Source organism: Bos mutus, chromosome 3 (assembly GCF_027580195.1).
Source record: "Bos mutus isolate GX-2022 chromosome 3, NWIPB_WYAK_1.1, whole genome shotgun sequence".
In the NCBI taxonomy this organism is placed as follows: Eukaryota; Metazoa; Chordata; class Mammalia; order Artiodactyla; family Bovidae; genus Bos; species Bos mutus.
Window position 1 is genome coordinate 79,864,711 of NC_091619.1, and position 24,807 is coordinate 79,889,517.

Here is a 24,807-nt window from a genome sequence, read left to right on the forward strand (position 1 = left end):
ATTTTAAGCCACTGAGTTTTGGGGGTAGTTTATTACATAGCTGCTGCTAAGTCGCTTTCAGTCATGTCCGACTCTGTGAGACCCCATAGACGGCAGCCCACCAGGCTCCCCTGTCCCTGGGATTTTCCAGGCAAGAACGCTGGAGTGGGCTGCCATTTCCTTCTCCAATGCATGAAAATGAAAAGTGAAAGGGAAGTCGCTCAGTCGTGTCCGGCTCTTTGCGACCCCATGGACTGCAGCCTACCAGGCTCCTCCGTCCATGGGATTTTTTTTTTTTTTTTGCCCCACCCCACCCCCTGTCCATGGGATTTTCCAGGCAAGAGTACTGGAGTGGGGTGCCATTGCCTTCTCCGTATTACACAGCAGTTGAGAATTAATATACCTCTTTCAAAGTTTGCTCAAATGTCAACTTCTAACGAAGCATACACTAACTACTCCCTTTCAATGGCAACCCATATTCCCTCAGCATTCACAATGCCCCTTATCCTCTGTTTTTCCCACAGCATTTATCACCTTCTAACACACTATGTGACTTACTATTTATTATATTTATTATTTATTGTTTATTTCCTCTATTAGAATGTAAGTTTATGAGGTCACACTGTCGTGTATCTTAAGCACCTAAAGTGATACTTGGTTTATGAGGTCCTCAAAAAATAATTGACAAATAAATGAATGAAAAATATTTATAACAATACAGAGAATTAACAACTACATTAACTTTGTAGATTTGATACATTTATCTGAAAAATTATTATTGTAATTATCATCTAAAAGTATCAACTACCAAATGTTCTCAGTGTCCTATAAGATACACAAGTGAAAACTTTCAGTATCTTTACTATAGGAGGGAAAAATAATGTTAAGTGGGGAAGAATCCTCTAGTAAGTAGATGTGTATATGTAAACATAATAAGAGGAAAATAAAGATTGATATTTAGAATAGTCAACATTAAAAGGATACCTAGGGAAAGCACACAAGCCATTTTTCACTAAAACTTATGTAATAACCACTGTAGACATTGCTGCTGCTGCTGCTGCTGCTGCTGCTAAGTCGTTTCAGTCTTGTCCAACTCTGTGCGACCCCATAGACAGCAGCCCACCAGGCTTTCCCGTCCCTGGGATTCTCCAGGCAAGAACACTGGAGTGGGTTGCCATTTCCTTCTCCAGAGCATGAAAGTGAAAAGTGAAAGTGAAGTCACTCAGTCGTGTCCAACTCTTTGCGACCCCATGGACTGTAGCCTACCAGGCCCCTCTGTCCATGGGATTTCCCAGGCAAGAGTACTGGAGTGGGGTGCCATTGCCTTCTCCGACTGTAGACACTAGGAAATCATTAATTTTTATCTATCATTGGTGCACAGAGAAGTATTACCATGGATACAAAAATTATTAAATAAGGACTAAGTCATATGACATAGGACTTTGAAGGTATTCAAAAATACTTGCAGCTCTTATTTGTCCCAAATTACGCTCCTACTGAAGTTCTCTCATATGTATTCACTTAAAGAATTGATAAATGGAAAAAGCTAAGGATTAATTAGTGGATAAAAAGTTAATTCTATGTCAAGAGGAAACCAGGTAACATTTTGTTCTTTGAATAATATGACAACACAGTCAACGTCTAAATTACTTTTTTTCTTCAAATATATAACCATGTCTCTTACTTTGCATAATGTGACAACATAGTGTATAAACAACTTTCAATGTACGTAACCATGTTTCTTAGGCAAATCCATTTTCTTCACTAACTAGAACCATCAAATACTTACATAAGTATTTTTAAAGCTGGCATAAAGTGATGTATTTTTTAAATATAGAAAATTTAAACTTGCCTTCAGCTTGACTCAGGCTTAATGGCTTAATTGTTATATAAACCAGGGATCTCTGAGCTATTTGCATCTTGTATTGATGACTAATGATTTCACCATCTTCTTCTAAGAAAAAGCAACCTTTTGATTGTACACATTGCCACTCCTGGAATAAAGGAAAAATTTTTTTCAAAGAATATTCATTACAAGTTTCCAGCATGAAGAGCAATGAAGAAAAACCTAGGGACGATATAAAAAGAAATGTCAACTAGAGCCAATGCCATCCAGGAATTTGTGACATCTTTAAGAGGCAGTATTTAGATAACAAAAAATTAGGAAAAGATATAATAGGAGAAATATGAAAAATACAGTTCATGAGAGTTGGAGAAGTACTGAAACAAAGTAATAAATAAACATGCTGCTGCAATAATCAGGGTGAGGTTAGTGCTTAGAGCATACTAAGAATGGAGAACTAAGGATTGTTAAAACTGATATGTTGAGAGAAAAAGCAGTAGGATTTTATATTTAAAAGACAAAGTATGTGACAACCAAAATACTTGTTTCAAGTCTAGGTAACTAAAACACTAAACTCACTTCACAGCTATAGCAAAATGCTGATAAATACTAGTTTTGAGAAAGACCTCTCTAAATTAGCTCTAGAGGGATGGGATGCTTGGGAGGTGGGAGGGAGATTTAAGAGGGAGGGGCTGTATGTACACCTATGGTTGACTCATGCTGATGTATGGCAGAAACCAACACAATATTGCAAAAATTATCCTCCAACTAAAAAAATAAATAAAATTTTAAAAAAAGAAAATATATTTAGGGTAGTAAATTCAAAGTTTTTATAACACAGTGAAGTTCAAAGCGGGCTTCAGTCAAAAGTACAACTATTAATGATGAGTAAGAGTATGTATAGACTTTCAACTAACTTCCTTGTATTTACATTTACCCAACTGGAATGGTAAAGGATATTAATTTAGAATTACAGAATATTAAAGGTAGAAATCTAAAAAGCAACTCAGTACAGACTTCTCTTTTAATGTCTGAAAAATAAAGTGATATGCTTAATTTAGAATTACAGAATATTAAAGGTAGAAATCTAAAAAGCAACTCAGTACAGACTTCTCTTTTAATGTCTGAAAAATAAAGTGATATGCTTAATTCACAATTCTCATTGATTGTAAACCTATATCTGAATCTAGGTGGCCTTGCTTTCTCTCCGAACTATCAGCTATATTCAAAATTCTTTTTTCCTGCACTTAATATCTGCCATGATTTTTAATCTAATATTTAATATTTTAATGATTTAAAACCTCATATTTATGAAATTATTAAGTATGATAATGCATTATTCAGAATTATACATATATTGATGTATAAATATAATTATTTGGTTTTTTTACTAAAAAACCAGATTTTAGTAGCTAAAAAATTTTTAATTGTGTTCGAATTATGGGTATAGCTGCCTCCTGCTACTGCTGCTACTGCTAAGTCGCGTCAGTCATGTCCGACTCTGTGCGACCCCATAGATGGCAGTCTACCAGGCTCCGCCGTCCCTGGGATTCTCTAGGCAAGAACACTGGAGTGGGTTGCCATTTCCTTCTCCAATGCATGAAAGTGAAAAGGGAAAGTGAAGTCGCTCAGTCATGTTCGACTCTTTGCGACCCCATGGACTGCAGCCTACCAGGCTCCTCCTTCCATGGGATTTTCCAGGCAAGAGTACTAGAGTGGGTTACCATGGCCTTCTCTGATAGCTGCCTCCTACCCCTAGGTTAAAAAAATGTTTAAATGAAACTAAAAAGCAATGCACCTTGCCTGGTACACTGGTCCCATCATTTCATGGCAAATAGATGGGGAAACAATGGAAACAGTGACAGACTATTTTCTTGGACTCCAAAATCACTGAGAACAGTGACTACAGCCATGATATTAAAAGATGCTTACTCCTTGGAACAAAAGGTATGACAAACCTATACAGCGTGTTAAAAAGCAGAGACATTACTTTGCTGACAAAGCTCTGTATAGCCAGAGCTATGGTTTTTCCAGTAGCCATGTACGGATGTGAGAGTTGGGCCATAAAGAAGGCTGAGTGCAAAGAATTGATACTTTCATTCAAAGTGTCATGCTAGAGAAGTCCCTTGGACAGCAAGGAGATCAAACCAGCAAATCCTAAAGGATATCAACCCTGAAAATTTATTGGAAGGACTGATGCCGAATCTGAAGCTCCAATACTGTGGCCACCTGATACAAAGAGGCAACTCACTGGAAAAGACCCTGATGCTGGGAAAGATTGAGGGCAGAAAAAGGGGATGACAGAGGACAAGTTGGCTGGATGACAAGATGTGGCATTTGGGAAACTCAAAGACGAAGAATTTCTCCACGTGCTTATGATATTTCTGGCTGACAGGACATGTTTTTATAAAATTTGGCTGGGGAATGAGTTAAAATTTTTATTAGAAGTCTTTCCAAAATTCTAATTTTAGAAAAGCTATAAGTAGAAAAGTATTTATAAGTTTCTTTGAAAGACATCAAATATAATCCACGGTTAAGAAGGCTAGAAAATGTTAAGACAATAGCTATTATAAACTAGAAGAAAGCCAAATGCCATACTATATAAATCAACCAAACTTCAATATGATAATCATATTCTTTTGAATAGTAAATAACACCATTAGGAGAATTTGTATCTCTCTTGTTTCAAAGGAAGAATTTAAATTCTTTAAATCTATCAGAGTTATTAAACACGCAATGCTTATTCAACCCCAAATTTCCTTTAAAACAAATAGACTTTCAATCACACAAAGCTTTTTCTCTAGGACCTATACTAAAATGTTATAAATTAAAAGGAAAAAAGTACTGACAAAATATCTGGCTCTTTCAAATAAATTAATTTGAAAGGATTATAGATTAAGTTGACAGTTTGAGTGTTATGAGAAAAATGAAAGAAGGTTCAGTTTAAAAAATAAAATCTTAGCATGCTAGAGTAAGAAATTCCATGTATAATTTTTGACAATATAAAGCAGAAATAAAACAGTAGCTTGTAATTCTTACACAGGGCATAAGGTGGTGCTATATTCTACCAATCCAAGTAAATTCATATAAAAGGAAAAAATTCATTTGTCATACACAAATATTATTCCATTCACAATGTACAAGGAAATGCTTAAAAGCATAAATTAAAAATAGTAAAGTTGAAAATTCTAGCTATCAAAAACTTAAATTTATCAGTAAAATTATATTTTTCCTGGAACACTAGAGAATTTAATTTGTTTTGACATATAATTCTGCATTATTAAAGGTTTAGGTGAGGCAGAATTTAAGTAGTCGGTCTGCCATGTCTGCGTGCACGCTAAGTCGCTTTAGTCATGTCCGATTTTTTGCAACCCCATGGACTTTAGCCTGCCATGCTCCTCTGTCCATGGATTTTCCAGGCAAGAACACTGGAGTGGGTTGCCAAGCTCTCCTCCAGGGGATCTTCCTGATCAGGCATCAAACCCACATCTCTTATGTCTCCTGCATTGGCAGGCAGGTTCTTTACTACTAGCGCCCCCTGGGAAGCCCTTCATCTGCTATGGACTTGGTCAAAAGAGGAACTTGTATGTCATCATCACCATCATCAACATCACTGTTGTTTCTTATAAAGATTACCTTCTATTACATTATTAGAAGGCTATTTGCTGTCTGTTAAGAAAACTAAGTAAACAGACTGCTGTTGAACTTTTTTTGTTAATAAAGAATCATAAACTGGACATACTTAAAAACAAGAGGTTAAATAGATTATTTATAAGGGAAAAATTTGATATGGATTGCCAACCTAATCAACAAGTTGAATTGATCAACATTTTGAAAATGTGAGACTTTTATAAGAAAATTATTATCTGGAGCTTTCATAAAAATTAAGTTAGACAACCATTTCAAGAATAAAATGTTTATATTTTTCTTGTTTTACATATATAGACATATATAACTTACATGTTATACATAAATATATGTAAAATGAGCTTTCCTGGTGGCTCAGATGGTAAAGAATCTGCCTGTAGTGTTGGAGACCTGGGTTTGACCCCTGGGCTGGGAAGATGCCCTGGAGAAGAGCATGGCAACCCACTCCAGTAGTCTTGCCTGGAGAATCTCATGGACAGAGAAGCCTGGTGGACTACAGTCCATGGGGTCGCAAAGAGTCAGACATAACTTAGCGACCAAGCACATGGAACATATATGTAAAATAGATGTAGGCATTTCTAACTAGGGGTCTGGATATAATACTGAATCTCTGGAATTTATAATTCATGACTTTCTCTAATTTTAGCCATGACTGTCAACTGAAGCTATTCTCTTTAAGAAAAATTTCTGACATTCCCTGTACATGATAAAATCTAAAGTAAATATTTAGATAGAATTGAGGGCTGAGAAAAGAACAGTGATACAGTACCTATGTACAGCATACAGAAAGTAATACATGTATAGTTCCTGTAAAGGTTATATTTTCCTCCTCCTTGAAGGGTATAATTCAAGTCTTTTATCATTTGTGTGGATTTATGGTTTACAATCTGGCTTTATGCGTACCCCATTACAATAATTTTCTAATTTCTGAAAAGACCCTTCTTATCTGTCCCAATTCCATACTTCTCCACTACACATAAAATTGAGGTACTAAACTTGTTTAAAATAGATTTAAAGTACTTGAAGAAAATGTAATATTTCTCTTAGTAATTTTTTTCTACCAATCTCAATTAAAACAAATTATACAATAACTATATTCCTAACCAAGTACTTTTTAGAGTTGTTGTGAAACTTAAGAAACATATAAAATTTAAGAAAAATTTAAAAGTAACCTCAAAGTAAAATGCAAACAAAGAACTAAATTTTGCTGAATAACAAAAGGATCACAGATTTTTTAAAAAGTCATTTCTGCTCATGTAAGAAGTATTAGAGAATACAAAACAGTAGGCAATATCAAGATCAGGAAAAGGACAAGAAAATGTCAGGTAAGAAATATGAAAGCTATGAAGTATTTCCAAAAGACATTAGATTTTATATGAAAGTCACAGAATTTACAAGTTGACAGTATGCCTTCTTCATTCAATCATTAAATTCTCCTACTACCTCTCACCTAATTCCTAATACCTAAATACCTTTCCTTGTTGTTGATGTAATTAGATGCAAAGATTTAGTCTTCTGTTACACAATTACTATGGCCTACAGATTAATTTTGGCCTTGTCTATTACAGGAGTCCCCAGCCCCCAGGCTGCACAGCAAGAGGTGAGTAGCAGGAGAGGGAGCAAAGTTTCATCTGTATTTACAGTGCTTCCCATCGCCTGCATTCCTGCCTGAGCTCTGCCTCCTGTCAGATCAGCAGCAGCACGAGATTCTCATAGGAGAGCAAATCCTAACCCAAAGGTCAAGGTGGAATATCCTGAGATAGCCAAAGAATAGAAATAAAGTGCACAATAAATGTAATGCACTTGAATCATCCCCAAACCATTCCCCACCTGGCCTGGTCCATGGAAAAACTGTTTTCCACGAAATGGGTCCCTGATGCCAAAAAGGTTGGGGACCACCGGACTATTAGATCTGTCCCTTCCTTACTATGTTCAGGTACTACTCTTGGCCTAGCTGTCCTCTATCACCCTCTCAATAGTCTCCTTAATTTGAAGTCTCCATACATAATACAATAGTAGAATAACTTTTCTTAAATTATCTTTCATCATGTCATTCCCATATTAAGACCTGCAGTAATTTCTTTGTTTCATAATAATACTGGGCTTCCCTGATAGCTCAGTTGGTAAAGAATCCACCTGCAATGCAGGAGACCCCTGTTCGATTCCTGGGTTAGGAAGATCCACTGGGGAAGGGATAGGCTACCCACTCCAGTATTTTTGGGCTCAGCTGGTAATGAATCCATCTGTAATGTTATTCCAGTATTCTGGCCTGGAGAATTCCATGGACCGTATAGTCCATGGGGTTGCAAACAGTCGGACGCGACTGAGCAACTTCACTTTGGACTGCCCTGGTGGCTCAGACCGTAAAGCATCTGCTTGCAATGCCGGAGACCTGGGTTTGATCCCTGGATCGGGAAGATCCCCTGGAGAAGGCAATGGCAACCCACTCCAGTACTCTTGCCTGGAAAATCTCATGGATGGAGGAGCTTGATAAGCTACAGTCCATGGGGCTGCAAAGAGCTGGACATGACTGAGCGACTTCACTTTCTTATAATAATATTAACGACAATATTATTTATTAAAGTAAAACTATTAATATATCCTTGGCACTGTGATAAATGGTTTATATATGTTAGGTGTTTAAATCTTTAAAAAACACACTAAATTTAACAACTTCCAATTTATAGATAAGGAAACTAAAATTCAGAAGGGCTGCTGACCACCTTATCAAAGGTCACACAGTTATTAAGTGACAAAGCTAAAATTTAAACACAGGTCTGTCCATTCTAAGGTTTTAACCAGCACCTTAGGACAATGCTTGGCACAAAATAGTCATTCAATAAATATTTGTTGTCGTGGGAATTCCCTAGCAGTCCAGTGGTTAAGACTCCATGTTTTCACAGCTGAGGACTTGGGTTCAATTCCTGATCAGGGAAATAAGATCTCACAAGCTGTGTGGCAAGGCATAAATAAATATTTGTTGAATAAATGAATTAATAAATGAAATATTATGCTATACTAACTTGGTATATTATTAATAATGAGACAGAAATCTTCATTTTTTTATTCAGTGCCCACTACACTAAAAATAGTTTGCATTGTTACCTTTTTAACGAATATTTGTTGAGCAGAACTAAATTAAAGGAATGGTATTGGTATGGGCCCAATAAATAACAGCATGAAGCACAGAAATAGTTGGCCTTAATATAACCCACATTAATATTTAAATGCTTTACCCTCAGAGCCACATGGATAGAATAAATTTTTATTTATACTGGCTAAAATTATATTTATGTATATAATTATACCAGGTAAACAACAGATATTTAACTAAGTTGATTTCATTAGCATTTAATTCAGTTGCAAAATACAGAAAGTTTCCATTGGTGGAAAATAATATTGTTGGAACACTAAATATTGTGTGTGAACATGTTGGACATGCACACCAAATTGCTTAGGGTGTACAGATTCCTAAACAGTCTGAACAAAATTCCTTTGAGATAATGTTTTAAAATTTTAATATAGAACAAATGTCACTGTCTAGCAATTTAAAGATATAAGGGACTTCAGAGTTCAATAACAAATACAGAGTTGTTATTTGAAACAAAAACGTAGCTCTTGAGAACAATCAGTTCAGTTTTCTAACAGCAGTTATAGTATGTGGTCATAACCATTTTCCCCCCTTTTACAGAGGTCCCTAGATACACATTTTTAATGTATCCTAGCAGTTTCCAGTTAATGTTTTATATTTCTGTAGCTATTATTTTCTGTTGAAAGAAAACTAGTAAAGGTTGAGTCTAGAAAGGGAAAACAAAGGAAGAAGATCAATATTAACACTCTACAAATATTGACTTAGTAAAGTGACTTTGCTGTCTTTCTCTCAAAGGAACTTGATATTGAATGAATGATTTATTTATAAGAAGCACCTATTAAAAGTATTTGTTAAAACCAAAAAACTGCTTGGCAAAGTACACGCATAATCTCCTCATCAAGTTCAAAAATTGAAGAATCATTATTTTTAAACTGCAGTCCTTTTAATATTCCTATTCATCATTTAACTTATTAGGACTGGCTTATAGGTAGAAATGCTGCGATCCCCAAAAATCCTCAAAGAATTACTTCATAAACTTTACCTATTCTCTGTAAACATTAAATAGTCATTAATAAATTTAATGTCAAATTTGTTTTCAGAAAAAGTTGTATCCATTCATTTAAAATACTATACCTTTATTGAGTGTGGCTCAATTAACTTTGAGTTTTGATTGCTATCAGCACCCATGGTAACTGTGAAAGAAACAGATGTTTTGAACTGTCTAGCTGTTGCCAGTGAAGAATTCCTGGTGTCACCTGTAAGAAGTAATAGTTATTTAGTCTTACATTATGAAAAGCTGTGAATAAGAAGTCTGTTTCTAAACACAGTGTAGTATGAAAGGACTATATATTAATTTCATTCTCTTTGTTCTTCCTACTGAAATAAACTCAAAAGATTTTATATTTATAAGGCTTTAATGGCTCTTTATGATTTTAATTTATGATCTACTGATAAGATTTATTTAATTTAGAATTTATGACCTACTAATAAGATTCTTTATTTAAATATGTCATCTTTTGGCCTGAAATTTTAGTTTTAATAAAACATAATGAGCATAGCCAAGTTCCATAATAAAATTTTACTTTACTAGATTTTTATAGTTAAGTGAGTCCAGAAACAGTAGCTATCAAAAGTTGGGTTTTCATTTATCACTGATAAGCTAAGACAGAAGGAAAAATTAAGGACTACAATCCTTAATTCTTAACAGAAAAGTAAATACCTTTATTTGAGAATGATTCCTGATCAGCTTTTCTTATGATTCTAGGTGATGCTTTTGGTACTGGTGATGGGGCCCTTTCAGGGGACCCTTCCATGTGGCTTCCAAACTGCTGACGCCTCAGTTTACTGTCAACCTCCAATTTTTCTAGAGTCGTTTTGAGACACTGTTCATTGGTTGCCATATATAATTTACAAAACTACAGGAAACAAAAAAGTATTCCAGTGGATAAAACATTCAATCATACATTTGGGAGGAGAAAATGTACATTAGTAGGCAAGAATGATAGATGGAATATATTTCCTATTGAACTAGGTTACTCATTTTATTTTCTTGAATCAGACTGACCACCCTCAAGTGCCCTAGTGAAATGCAGCCATAATTCAATGAGGAGGCCATACCCTGAATGAAAATAAAATGTTACACAAAGAGAGGTGATTTATTATTTTTTTTACAAGACATGTGTAGACTTGTATTTGTTCTAAATAATTTTTATGATTCTTCCACTCTCAAAAAGGCATATTTCAGAGAAGACAGTGTGTGTTCGTGTGTGTATGCACATGCATGTATTTTAAGTTGATAATATTATTTTTAATGTAGTCATCAGATTACAATTGGACTGGAGAGACTAAATTTCAAGTAAAATTAGTACATATATATATCATTGTCAATATTTAAATGATATGCCTCTTTAAAAATACCTCTTCTATCCAGTAGGCAAATTTACATCAGAATGAGCTTATGTACCTTGATATAGTCAAATTTGCCATCTGCATTTACATCAGCCAAATTTATTATGGCATTTACTTCTTCTCGAGTCATCTTTTCACCTTTCTGGAAGAAAAAAGTATTTAAAGCAACATAACGATTACTTTGTCATGTATGGGGAGAATGGAAATTTTAATCTTTTCTGTAGGTAAGTTTGAATATATGTTTCACTAAAAATCTCGGAATGAGTATAATGTCAAGCAAGAATGAACCTGTTACATAAAATAAAATTTCACAATTTTATTAAATTTTATAAAGTGTATAGAAACTGAATTTCAGTTTACTAAATTTCAAATACATATATCATAGATTCAAGAATAACTACTATTAAATTTAGAGTAAGAATACTTTCTCATGTTGTATCAAGAAACAGAATGGTTTCTGAATCTCATTTATACTTTAGTTCTCTTTTACTTTTCACATATGAACTTATCACTGATTTACAAATTGTTCTGGCAGGAAAGAATTGCAAAGGAGCACAACATAGGCTCAATTTTATACTCTCTTTTTTTCAAAAAGCATACTTCATACAGAAGGATCCTTAAGTACTTTACAAACAATATATAAGTGATTCATTTCACCTGCCAGTGAAACAGTTCTTTCTTATGTGGACTTTGGTAGCCAAAGCTAGATTCCAAGTTGTTTTGCAAAATAGGCATATTATAAAACTGTTTGACAGATCTTACCTTTGTTAGAAGCTTATAAAGATCAGTGTGTAAAATAGAGCCATTATCATTTACATCTAATTGCTTAAATGATTTTAGCAATTCTGCTTTTGAGGTTGGTTTTTCCTTTCTTAAAATTATACAAAAATCATCAAAATTCAGTTTGGCAGTTTGAGAAGTCCAATACTTATTAATGGTCTTTTGGGATGGATTTCTTCCTGCGTGCTGAAGAGCTGCCCAATAAAACAAGTATTATTTGTTACAGTAACATCTGGAATTAGTATTTTAAGTGTATTTTTTCTTTAAATCATTATACACTATAATGTTATATAAAAGTACACACATATCAATATATTAACTTTGGTGTTGATAGTCTAGTGAAATCAATACATGCCTTTCAAATATGAAAATATACATATATGTTATTATACCAGCTACAAATTCTCAATGTATTAATGCCAGAATTAAATAGGTTCTTCCCATTCTGACATTATTCCCAACTTACATAGTTTAATTAATTGATAATATCTGATTTACCGCATAAGAATGCCTGGAGGAAAAAAACAGATTAAAAACAATCATTCACTTAATTGTTTTGAGGACATAAGAATAAAGAAAATGAATAATTTATTATTTTTCTGGTTCAACAAATATCTTAATTATGAGGAAATCATTAGTTTGAGAATATTACTGTCAATGTCATGATGTCTAAAATGTTCATCGTTGTTGTTTGGTCACTAAGTCTCATCCAACTCTTCGCGATGCTATGGACAGCAGCACACCAGACCTCCCTGTCCTTCACTATCTCCTGGAGCTTGCCCAAGTTTATGTCCATTGAACTGGTGATGCTATCCAAAAATCTCATCTTCTGTCACTCTCTTCTCTTTTTGCCTTCAATCTTTCCCAGCATAAGGGTCTCTTCCAATGAGTCAGCTCTTCGCATCAGGTGGCCAAACTATTAGAGCTTCAGCTTCAGCATCAGTCCTTCCAATGCATATTCATGGTTGATTTCCTTTAGGATTGACTGGTTTGATCTCCTTGCTGTCCAAGGGACTCTCAAGAGTCTTCTCCAGCACCACAGTTCAAATCAAAGTATCAATTCTTAAGCACTCAGCTTTCTTTAAGGTCCAACTCTCACATCTGTACATGACTACTGGAAAGACTACAGCTTTGACTATATGGACATTTGTCGGCAAAGTGATGTCTTTGCTTTTTAATATGCTATCTAGGTTTGCCATAGCTTTCCTTTCAAGAAGCAAGTGTCTTCTAATTTCATGGCTGCAGTCACCATCCACAGTTATTTTGGAGCCCAAGAAGAGAAAAATCTGTCACTACTTTCACTTTTTCCCCTTCTACTCATTATGAAATGATGGAACCAGATGTCATGATCTTTGTTTTTTGAATGTTGAGTTTTAAGCCAGCTTTTTCACTCTCCTCTTTCACCCTCATCAAGAGGCTCTTTAGTTCCTCTTTACTTTCTGCCATTATGGTGGTATCATCTGCATATTTGAGGTTATTGATATTTCTCCTGGCAATCTTGATTCCAGTTTGAACTTCCTCTAGCCTGGCAATTCACATGATGTATTCTGCATAAAAGTTAAACAAGAGAGTGACAATATACAGCCTTGTACTTCTTTCTGAATTTTAAACCAGTCAGTTATTCCATGTAAGGTTCTAACTGTTGTTTCTTGACTTGCATACAGATTTTTCAGGAGGCAGGTAAGGTGGTCTGGTATTACCATCTCTTTTAAGAATTTTCCAAAATTTGTTGTGATCCACACAAAGGTTTTCATGTAGTCAAAGAAACAACAGTAGGTGTTTTTCTGGAATTTCCTTGCTTTCTCTATAATCCAACAGATGTTGGCAATTTGATCTCTGGTTCCTCTGCCTTTTCTAAACCTAGCCTGTACATCTTGAAGTTTTCAATTCAAGTACTGCTGAAGTAGCTTGAAGGATTTTGAAAATAACCTTACCAGCATGGGAAGTGAATGCGATTGTTTGATAGTCTGAACATTCTTTAGCACTGCCCTTCTTTGGAATTGGGATGAAAACTGACCTTTTCCAGTCTTTTGGCCACTGCTGAGTTTTCCAAATTTGCTGACATATTGAGTGTGGCACTTTCAACAGCATCCATCTTTAAGGATTTGAAACAGGTCAGCTGGAATTCCATCAACTCTACTAGCTTTGTTGGTAGTAATCTTCCTAAGGCACACTTAAGACTCCAGGATGTCTGGCTCTAGGTGAGTGACCAAACCATCATGCTTGTGGTGGGTCATTAAGACCTTTTTTGTACAGTTCTGTGTATTCTTGCCACCTCTTCTTAATCTGTTCTGCCTCTATTAGGTCCTTTATGTTTCTGTCCTTTATCATGCCCCTCCTTGCACGAAATGTTCCTTTGAGATTTCCAATTTTCTTGAAGAGATGACTAGTTTTTCCTGTTCTATTATTTTCCTCTATTTCTTTGCACTGTTCATTTAAGAAGCCCTTCTTCTCTCTCCTTGCTATTCTCTGGAATTCTGCATTCAGTTGGGTATACCCTCCCCTTTCTCCTTTGCATATCACTTCTCTTCTTTTCCCAGCCATTTCCTCAGTTTGCCTTCTTACATTTCTTTGGGATGGTTTTGGTCACTGTCTCCTGTACAATGTTACAAACCTCCGTCCACAGTTCTTTAAGCACTCTGTCTACCAGGTCTAACCCCTTGAATCTATTCACCACCTCTACTGTATATCATAAGCGATTTGATTTAGGTCATACCTGAAGGACCCAGTGGTTTTCCTCACTGTCTTTAGTTTAAGCCTGAATTTTGCTATAAGGAGCTGATGATTTGAGACACAGTCAGCTCCAGGTCTTGTTTTTGCTAACTGTATAGTTTCCCGTCTTTGGCTGCAAACAATGTAACCAATCTGATTTTGGTATTGACCATTTGGTGATGTCCACGCAGGTCAGGAAGCAACAGTTAGAACTGGACATGGAACAATAGACTGGTTCCAAATAGGAAAAGGAGTAAGTCAAGGCTGTATATTATCACCCTGCTTATTTAACTTATATGCAGAGTACATCGTGAGAAACGCTGGCCTGGAAGAAGCACAAGCTGGAATCAAGATTGCCAGGAGAAATATCAATAACCTCTGATATGCAGATGACACCACCCTTATGGCAGAAAGTGAAGAGGAACTAAAAAGCCTCTTGATGAAAGTGGAAGAGGAGAGTGAAAAAGTTGGCTTAAAGCTCAACATTCAGAAAACGAAGATCATGGCATCTGGTCCCATCACTTCATGGCAAATAGATGGGGAAACAGTGGAAACAGTGTCAGACTTTATTGTTTTGGGCTCCAAAATCACTGCAGATGGTGACTGCAGCCATGAAATTAAAGACGCTTATTCCTTGGAAGGAAAGTTATGACCAACCTAGATAGCATATTCAAAAGCAGAGACATTACTTTGCCAACAAAGGTCCGTCTAATCAAGGCTATGGTTTTTCCTGTGGTTATGTATGGATGTGAGAGTTGGACTGTGAAGAAAGCTGAGCGCTGAAGAATTGATGCCTTTGAACTGTGGTGTTGGAGAAGACTCTTGAGAGTCCCTTGGACTGCAAGGAGATCCAACCAGTCCATTCTGAAGGAGATCTGCCCTGGGATTTCTTTGGAAGGAATGATGCTAAAGCTGAAACTCCAGTACTTTGGCCACCTCATGCGAAGAGTTGACTCATTGGAAAAGACTCTGATGCTGGGAGGGATTGGGGGCAGGAGGAAAAGGGGACGGCAGAGGATGAGATGGCTGGATGGCATCACCGACTCGATGGACGTGAGTTTGAGTGAACTCCGGGAGATGGTGATGGACAGGGAGGCCTGATGTGCTACAATTCATGGGGTGGCAAAGAGTCGGACACTACTGAGCGACTGAACTGAACTGATGTGTAGAGTTGTCTCTTGTGTTGTTGGAAAAGGGTGTTTTTTCTGTCCAGCTCTGTGAAAATGGATGCATAACTCTTTCCCACAAGTGGCAGCTCAAATGCTTATTGCTATCTTCAATAATAAAATGCTTTTTAAATGTACTAGGTTGTTTAAAAGAACAACTTTCTCAGAATAAAATTATGCCAAAATATGTAGTAGTTATACACTTCCATATCTAAGAAACAGGTAAAATTTAGTAAATACTAATGTAACTTTAGTCTTTAGTTTTAGAATTGGAGCTCACTGTTAAGTCCCATAACAATGAAAAGGAGAAGGGAGTGGCAGAGGATGACGGTTGGATAGCATCACCGACTCAATGGACATGAATGTGAGCAAACTCCAGGAGATAGCAGAGGACAGAGGAGCCTGGCATGCTGCAGTCCACAAGGTACCCAAGAGTTGTACACAACTTAGCTACTGAACAACAACAATGACAACAAACAGTGAAAAAACTGTGTAACTGTAGATGGTTAAAGGTTTACACCAAAATACTGACCTTTTGCCAGGGTTTATTTTAAGCTTTGACATGAGTTTATAATACCTATATTACTGGTAAGTTGGGGGGACAAAAAGAAACTTTGGGGAAAGAAAAAGAAACTGCTTTATCCTATTTTGAAATGAAATGTCAAAACACATGGTATGTACATAAAAGATGGATGGATACCAATGAAAAGCACAATAGTTAAGAAAGAGACATCACTGGTTCACAAAACCAGTTTGTTAAAATCTAGATTATCTGAAAGCTTTCATTGCAATTTTACAAAGACTATTCTACAATAAAACCAAAAGCTGAAAAGGTAAGCACTGCATTATTATCCTCCCAGATAGTTCTGTAAGACTGATAGCACCTGAGTAATACATACTCATTGATTTATTAATACAAACTAAATGCCACAGTAGCAGAAGGCATGTTAAACCTTTAAACTTAGTAAATTCATGATCTCAACCAACTTTCAAAAGCACAGACAAAACTCAAATTAAAATAAAATATAAATTGCAATGATTTGAAATTTTATATTTCCTCAAATAGAAATCTTATTGCATACAAATCTAAGACCTTGTTGCAAAAATATGTCAGATTTTTATTTCAGGAAAGTGCTTCTGAAGTTGATACAATAACTCAGTTTCTCTACTCCTAAAGTTATTTGCCTTGATGGAACTGACATGAATATAATATTTTCTGGTATTTCTGTTTACCACCCTCTCAAGAATAAAGACCACCAAGTCATCTGACACACCTAGTAAGGACCAAATTCACTGGTTTGTGGGATATCTGCAACCAGAAGAGTTTAAAATATAACGGAAAACTCAACCTTACAAAATCATGGGATGCATAAAAAGCAGTTATCAGATAAAACTAAAAGCTGGTTCTTTGAGAAGATAAACAAAATTGACAAACCTTTAGCCAGACTTATCAAGAAAAAAAGAGAGAAGAATCCAATCAACAGAATTAGAAATGAAAAAGGAGAGGTTACAACAGACAATGCAGAAGTACAAAGGATTATAAGAGACTATTATGAACAACTCTATGGCAATAAAATGGATAACCTGGAAGAAATGGACAGATTCTTAGAAAAGTTTAATCTTCCAAGACTGAACCAGGAAGAAACAGAAATTATGAACAACCCAAATACAAGCACTGAAATTGAAGCTGTGATAAAAAATCTCCCAAAAAATAAAAGCCCAGGACCAGGTGGCTTCACAGGAGAATTCTATCAAACATTTAGAGAACAGCTAATGCCTATCCTTCTAAAACTCTTTCAAAAAATTGCAGAGGAAGGAACACTTTCAAACTCATTCTACGAGGCCACCTTCACCCTGATACCAAAACCAGACAAAGACAACACACAAAAAGAAAACTACACGCCAATATCACTGACGAACATAGATGCAAAAATCCTCAACAAAATTTTAGCAAACAGAATTCAGCAACACATCAAAAAGCTCATACACCATGTGTTTAGTTTAGTTCAGTCGCTCAGTCATGTCCGACTCTTTGCGACCCCATGAATCGCAGCACGCCAGGCCTCCCTGTCCATCACCAGCTCCCAGAGTTCACTCAGACTCACGTCCATCAAGTCAGTGATGCCATCCACCCATCTCATCCTCTGTTGTCCCCTTCTCCTCCTGCCCTCAATCCCTTCCAGCATCAGAGTCTTTTCCAATGAGTCAACTCTTTGCATGAGGTGGCCAAAGTACTGTAGTTTCAGCTTTAGCATCATTCCTTCCAAAGAAATCCCAGGGCAGATCTCCTTTAGAATGGACTGGTTGGATCTCCTTGCAGTCCAAGGGACTCTCAAGAGTCTTCTCCAACACCACAGTTCAAAAGCATCAATTCTTCGGTGCTCAACTTTCTTCACAGTCCAACTCTCACATCCATACATGACTACTGGAAAAACCATAGCCTTGACTAGACGGACCTTTGTTGGTAAAGTAATGTCTCTGCTTTCAATATCAAGTTGGGTTTATTCCAGGGATGCAAGGATTCTTCAATATACACAAATCAATCAATGTGATACACCATATTAACAAATTGAAAGATAGAAAACATATGATAATCTCAATAGATGCAAAAAGCCTTTGACAAAATTCAGCACCCATTTATGATTAAAATTCTTCAAAAAAATGGGCATAGAAGGAACCTACCTCAACACAGTAAAGGCCATATATGATAAGCTACAGCAAACATTTTTTTCTATGGTGTAAAACTGAAAGCATTCCCCCTAAGATCAGAAACAAGACAAGGGTGTCCACTTTCACCACTATTATTCAACTTAGTTCTGGAAGTCCTAGCTACCGCAATCAGAGAAGAAAAAGAAATAAAAGGAATCCAGATCGGAAAAGAAGTAGTAAAGCTCTCACTGTTTGCAGATGACATGGTACTGTACATAGAAAACCCTAAAGATAGTATCAGAAAATTACTAGAGCTAATCAGTGAATTTAGCAAAGTTGCAAGATACAAAATCAATTCACATATATCACTTGCATTTCTATATACTAACAATGAAAAATCAGAAAGAGAAATAAGGACTCAATCCCATCCACCATTGCAACGAAAAGAATAAAATATCTAGGAATAAACTTACCTAAGGAGATAACAGAACTGTACACAGAAAATTATAAGACACTAATGAAAGAAAACAAAGACGATATAAACAGATGTAGGGATAGTCCATGTTTCTGGGTAGGAAGAATCAATACTGTGAAAATGACTTTACTACCAAATGCAATCTACAGATTCAGTGTGATCCCTATCAAATTACCAATGGCATTTTTCACAGAACTAGAACAAAAAATTTCACAATTCATATGGAAACAAAAAAGACCCCAAATAGCCAAAGCAGTCTTGAGAAAGAAGAATGGAGCTGGAGGAATCAATCTTCCTGACTTCAGATTACACTACAAAGCAACAGTCATCAAGACAGTATGGTACTTGCAGAAAAGCAGAAATATAGACCAAGGGAACAAGATAGAAAGCCCAGAAATAAACCCATGCACCTGTGGGTATCTTATTTTTGACAAAGGAGGCAAGAATATACAATGGGGCAAAGGCAGCCTCTTCAATATATAGTGCTGGGAAAACTGGACAGCTACATGTAAAAGAATGAAATTAGAACATTTCCTAACACCATACACAAAGATAAACTCAAGTGGATTAAGGACCTAAATGTAAGACAAGACACTATAAAACTCTTAGAGGAAAACATAGGCAGAACACTTGATGGCATAAATCAAAGCAAGATCCTCTATGACACACCTTCTGGAGTAACAGAAATAAAAGCAAAAGTAAACAAGTGGGACCTGATTAAACTTAAAAGCTTTTGCACAGCAAAGGAAACTATAAGCAAGGTGAAAAGACAACCCTCAGAATGGGAGAAAATAATTGCAAATGAAACAACTGACAAAGGATTAATTTCTAAAATATACAAATAGCTCATACAACTTAACACCAGAAAAACAAACAACCTAATCAAAAAGTGGGAAAAAGACCTAAACAGACATTTTTCCAAAGACGACATAGAGATGGCTAACAAACGCATGAAAAGATGCTCAACATCTCCCATTATTAGAGAAATGCAAATCAAAACTACAATGAGGTATCACCTCACACCAGTCAGAATGGCCCCCATCAAAAAGTTGACAAACAGTAAATGCTGGGGAGGGTGTGGAGAAAAGACCTGTTGCACTGTTGGTGGGAATGTAAATTGATACAGCCACTATGGAAGACGGTATGGAGATTCCTTAAAAACCTAGGAATAAAACCACCATATCACCCAGCAATCCCACTCCTAGGTATATACCCTGAGGAAACCAATATTGAAAAAGACACATGTATCCCATTGTTCACTGCAGCACTATTTACAATAGGTAGAACATGGAAGCAACCTAGATGTCCATCGACAGACGAATGGATAAAGAAATTGTGGTACATATACACAACGGAATATTACTCAGTCATAAAAAAGGAACACATCTGAGTCGGTTCTAATGAGATGGACAAACCTAGAACCTATTATACAGAGTGAAGTATGTCAGAAAGAAAGATAAATATTGTATTCTAATGCATATATACGGAATCTAGAAAAATGGTACTGAAGAATTTATTTACAGGGCAGCAATGACTTTTCACTTTCATGCATTGGAGAAGGAAATGGCAACCCACTCCAGTGTTCTTGCCTGGAGAATCCCAGGAATGGTGGAGCCTGGTGGGCTGCTGTCTATGGGGTCACACAGAGTTGGACACGACTGAAGTGACTTAGCAGCAGCAGCAGCAGCAATGAAGAAACAGACATAGAGAATAGACTTATGGACATGGGGAGAGGGGAGGAGAGGGTGAGATGTATGGAGAGAGTAACATGGAAACTTATATTACCATATGTAAAATAGATAGCCAATGGGAATTTGCTGTATGGCATAGGAAACTCAAACAGGGGTTCTGTATCAACCTAGAGGGGTGGGATGGGGAGGAGATGGGAGGGAGGTTCAAAGGGAGGATATATATATATATATATATATATATATATATATACTTATGGCTGATTCATGTTGAGGTTTGACAGAAAACAACAAAAATTCTGTAAAGCAATTACCCTTCAATTAAAAAATCAATAAATTTAAAAAAAAAGTTATTAGAGGGAAATTCATATGAAGGAAGCAATATGACCTTCCTCACAAAACAAGAAGAATCTCAAATAAATAACCTAGCCTACCACTTAAAAGAATTAGAAAAAGAAAAACAAACAATACCTGAAGTCAGCAAAAAGAAGAAAGTAATAGACATCAGAAAGGAAATAAAATAGAGATTTTAAAAAAATAGAAAAAGTAAAAGAAGACAAAACAAAACAAAATCTGGTTCTTTGAATGGATAAACAAGATTGACAAACCTCTGGCCACGCTTACCAAGAAGAAGAGAGAACACTAATAAATAAAATAAGAAATGAAAAAAAGAGACATAACTGATAACTCACCATAAGGGAATAATCATATGAAAACAAATTTGACAACCAAAAAGATATGGACAAGTTTCTTGTCCTAGAAACCTGTATATTTACTGGAAACAAACAGCCACCAAAATTGAACCACAAGGAAATAGATTTTTTAAAAAAGAAGAAATATATAATTTGAACAATTTGAAAAGATGGATCACTAGAATTGAAATAGATTTTGTAATTTAAAGGGGGCTATCCTTGTGGCTCAGCTGGTACAGAATCTGCCTGCAATGTGGGAGACCTGGGTTCGATCCCTGGGTTGGAAAGATCCCCTGGAGAAGGAAAAGGCTACCCACTCCAGTATTCTGGCCTGGAGAATTCCATGGACTGTATAGTCTGTGTGGTCGCAAACAGTCAGACAGGACTGACCAACTTTCACTTTCACTTTGTAATTTAAAAAGTCCCCACAAACAAAAGTCTATAGGACCAGATGGCTTTACAGGTGAATTCTACCAAACACACAAAAAAGAACTTATACTGACCCTTCTCAAACTCTTCGAAAAAGTTAAAGAGGAGGAACACTCCCAAGGACATTTGATGAAGCCACCATCACTCTGCTACCAAAACCAGACAAAGACACCATCAAAAAAGAAAACTAGGCCAATATCTCTGATGAGTACAGATTCAAAAATTCTCAACAGAATGTTAGTACACCAAATCCAACAACATATAAGAAAGATCATACACCATGACCTACTGGGATTCATTCCAAGTTCACAAGGATGGTTCAACACATGCAAATCAGTCCATTTTGTTTCTGATACATCATATAAACAAAAGTCAAAAACCACAAGATCATCTCAGTAGATGCAGAAAAAGCATTTGAAAAAATTCAACATTCATTCATGATAAAAACTCTTACCAAAGTGAGTATAGAGGGGACATATCCCAAAATAGTACATGCTATTTATGACAAACCCACAGTTCATATAACACTCAATGGTGAAAAGTTGAAAGCCTTTCTGCTAAAATCTGGAACACGACAAGGATGTCCACTCTCACCATTTCTCTTCAACATAGTATTTGAAGTCCTAGCCAGAGCAATCAAACAAGAAAAAGAAACAAAAGGTAGCCAATTTGTAAGAGAAGAGGTAAAATTGTCATTACATGCCAATGATATGATACTATATACAGACAATCCTAAAGACACCATACAAAAACTACAAGAACTGATAAATGAATTCAGCAAGGTAGCAGGATACAAGATTAACATACAGAAATTGGTTGCTTTCTGTACATCAATGATGAAGTATCAGAAAGGGAATGAAAAAAACAATACCTTTTAAAATCACAACCCCCAAAATAAAATACTTAGGAATAAACCTCACCAAGGAAGTGAAAAACATGTATGCTAAAAACTATAAAACATTAATAAAGGAAACTGAAGATGATTTAAAGAAATGGAAAGATATCCCATGCTCTTAGACTGTAAGAATACTGTTAAAATAGCCATACTACCCAAAGCAATCTACAGATTCAATGCAATCCCTATCAAATTACTCATGACAGTTTTCACAGAATCAGAACTAATAATCCTAAAATTCATATGGAACCATAAAAGACCCAGAATTGCCAAAGCAATCCTGAAGAAAAAGAACAAAGCAGGAAGCACAACCATCCCAGAGTTGAGAAAATACTACAGAATTATAGTAGTCGAAACAATGTGGTATTGGTACAAATACAGACTATGGGCCAATGGAACCGAACAGACAACCCAGAAGCAAACCCACACACCTACTGTCAGTGAACCTTCAACAAAGGAAGTAAGACTATACAGTGTAAAAAAGACAGTCTCTTCAGCAAGTGGTTTTGAGAAAACTGGATAGCTGCATGTAAATCAATGAAGTTAGAACATATCCTCCCATTATACCCAAAACTAAACTCAAAATGGCTTAAGGACTCAAACATAAGACATGACTCTCCTACAAGAGAACATAGACAAAACATTCTCTGACATAAATCATACCAATGTTTTCTTAGGTCAGTCTCCCAAGGCAATAGAAATAAAAACAAAAATAAACAAATGGGACTTAAAGTTACAATCTTTTGCACAGCAAACGAAACCACAAACAAAATGAAAAAATAACTAACACAATGGGAGAAAGTATTTGCAAACAACATGACGGATTAGGGCTTAATTTCCAAATTAAACAAATAGCTCATAGAACTCAACAACAACAAAAAACAAACAACCCAATTGAAAAATGGGCAGAAGATCTAAAGAGACATTTCTCCAAAGAAGACATACAGATGGCCAATAGGCACAAGAAAAGATCCTCAACATTGCCAAGTATGAGTGATCTGCAAATCAAAACTACAATGAAGTACCACCTCATACTGGTCAGAATGGCCATCATTAGAAAATTTACAAACAACAAATGCTGAGATGGTGTGGAGAATAAGGAACCTTCCTACACTGTTGGTGGGAATGTAACATTGGTACAGCCACCATGGAAAACAGTTAGGAGGTTCCTCAGAAAATTAAAACAGAATAACCATACGACTCAGCAAGCCCACTTCTGGGCGTATAGCCAGACAAAACTATAATTCAAAATGATACATGCATCCCTATGTTTACAACACCACTATTCACAATAGTGAAGATACAGAAACCACCTAAATGTCCATCGACATATGAATGGATAAAAAAGACGTGATACATAAATACAATGGAATACTACTCAGCCATAAAAAAGAACAAAATCATGCCATTCGCAGCAACATCAATGCAATTAGAGATTATCATACTAAGAGAAGTCAGAAAAATAAAGGCAAATACCATATAATATCACTTATATGTAGAATCTAAAATACAGTTGAACCTATCTATAAAACAGAAACAGAATCACAGACATAGAGAATAGACTGGCGGTTGCCAAGGTGAAGAAGGGTGGGAGGGGTTGGATTTGGAGTCTGAGACTAGTAAATGCAAACTGGTATATATACAATGATAAATAACAAAGTCCTACTGTATAGCATAGGGAACTAAATTCAGTATCCTGTTATAAATCATAATGGAAAAGAATATGAAAAAAGAATGTATAGATAGATAGATATAGATATGCTAATGCTAAGTCACTTCAGTCATGTCCAACTCTGTGTGACCCCATAGAACTGGCAGCCCACCAGGCTCCCCTGTCCCTGGGATTATCCTGGCAAGAACACTGGAGTGGGTTGCCATTTCCTTCTCCAATGCATGAAAGTGAAAAGTGAAAGTGAAGTAGCTCAGTCATGTCCAACCCTCAATGACCCCGGGGACTGCAGCCTTCCAGGCTCCTCTGTCCATGGGATTTTCTAGGCAAGAGTACTGGAGTAGGGTGCCATTGCCTTCTTAGAGATACAGATATAGATATCTGTATAATTGAGTCATTTTGTTGTACAGCAGTAATTAACATTGTAATTCAACCATACTTCAATTAAAAAATTAACAATTAAATATAATGAAAACAGAAGACCAACTCTCTGAAACCCTCATCCCTAAAAAACAGAACCTCAAATTCTTTTCTTTAAAAATTTTACTTATTTTTTAATACTGCCCTTTTACAATCATTCAATACACACCCACGTGGATATATGTGTACATATATATAAATACATACATATCCTTTACATTTTCTCCAGTGTAGGTCAAATTTAGACTAATGATTCAGTTGT

At 35.9% G+C, this 24,807-nt stretch overlaps 1 protein-coding gene across 2 annotated transcripts in view; it reads right to left on the reverse strand.

Annotated features, from left to right (window-relative positions):
* EFCAB7 (EF-hand calcium binding domain 7) overlaps window positions 1-24,807 on the reverse strand; it is a 56,229-nt gene that overhangs the window by 27,544 nt on the left and 3,878 nt on the right. Inside the window, exons 3-7 of one of the 2 annotated variants that reach the window (XM_005899845.2) lie at window positions 11,733-11,944; window positions 11,026-11,112; window positions 10,282-10,477; window positions 9,696-9,817; window positions 1,832-1,973 (exon numbers count right to left, since the gene is read on the reverse strand). In XM_005899845.2, coding sequence (XP_005899907.1) covers window positions 1,832-1,973; window positions 9,696-9,817; window positions 10,282-10,477; window positions 11,026-11,112; window positions 11,733-11,944 — 759 coding nt within the window. The remainder of the gene's footprint in view (window positions 1-1,831; window positions 1,974-9,695; window positions 9,818-10,281; window positions 10,478-11,025; window positions 11,113-11,732; window positions 11,945-24,807) is intronic. The other variant, XM_070367905.1, reaches the window with a different exon arrangement.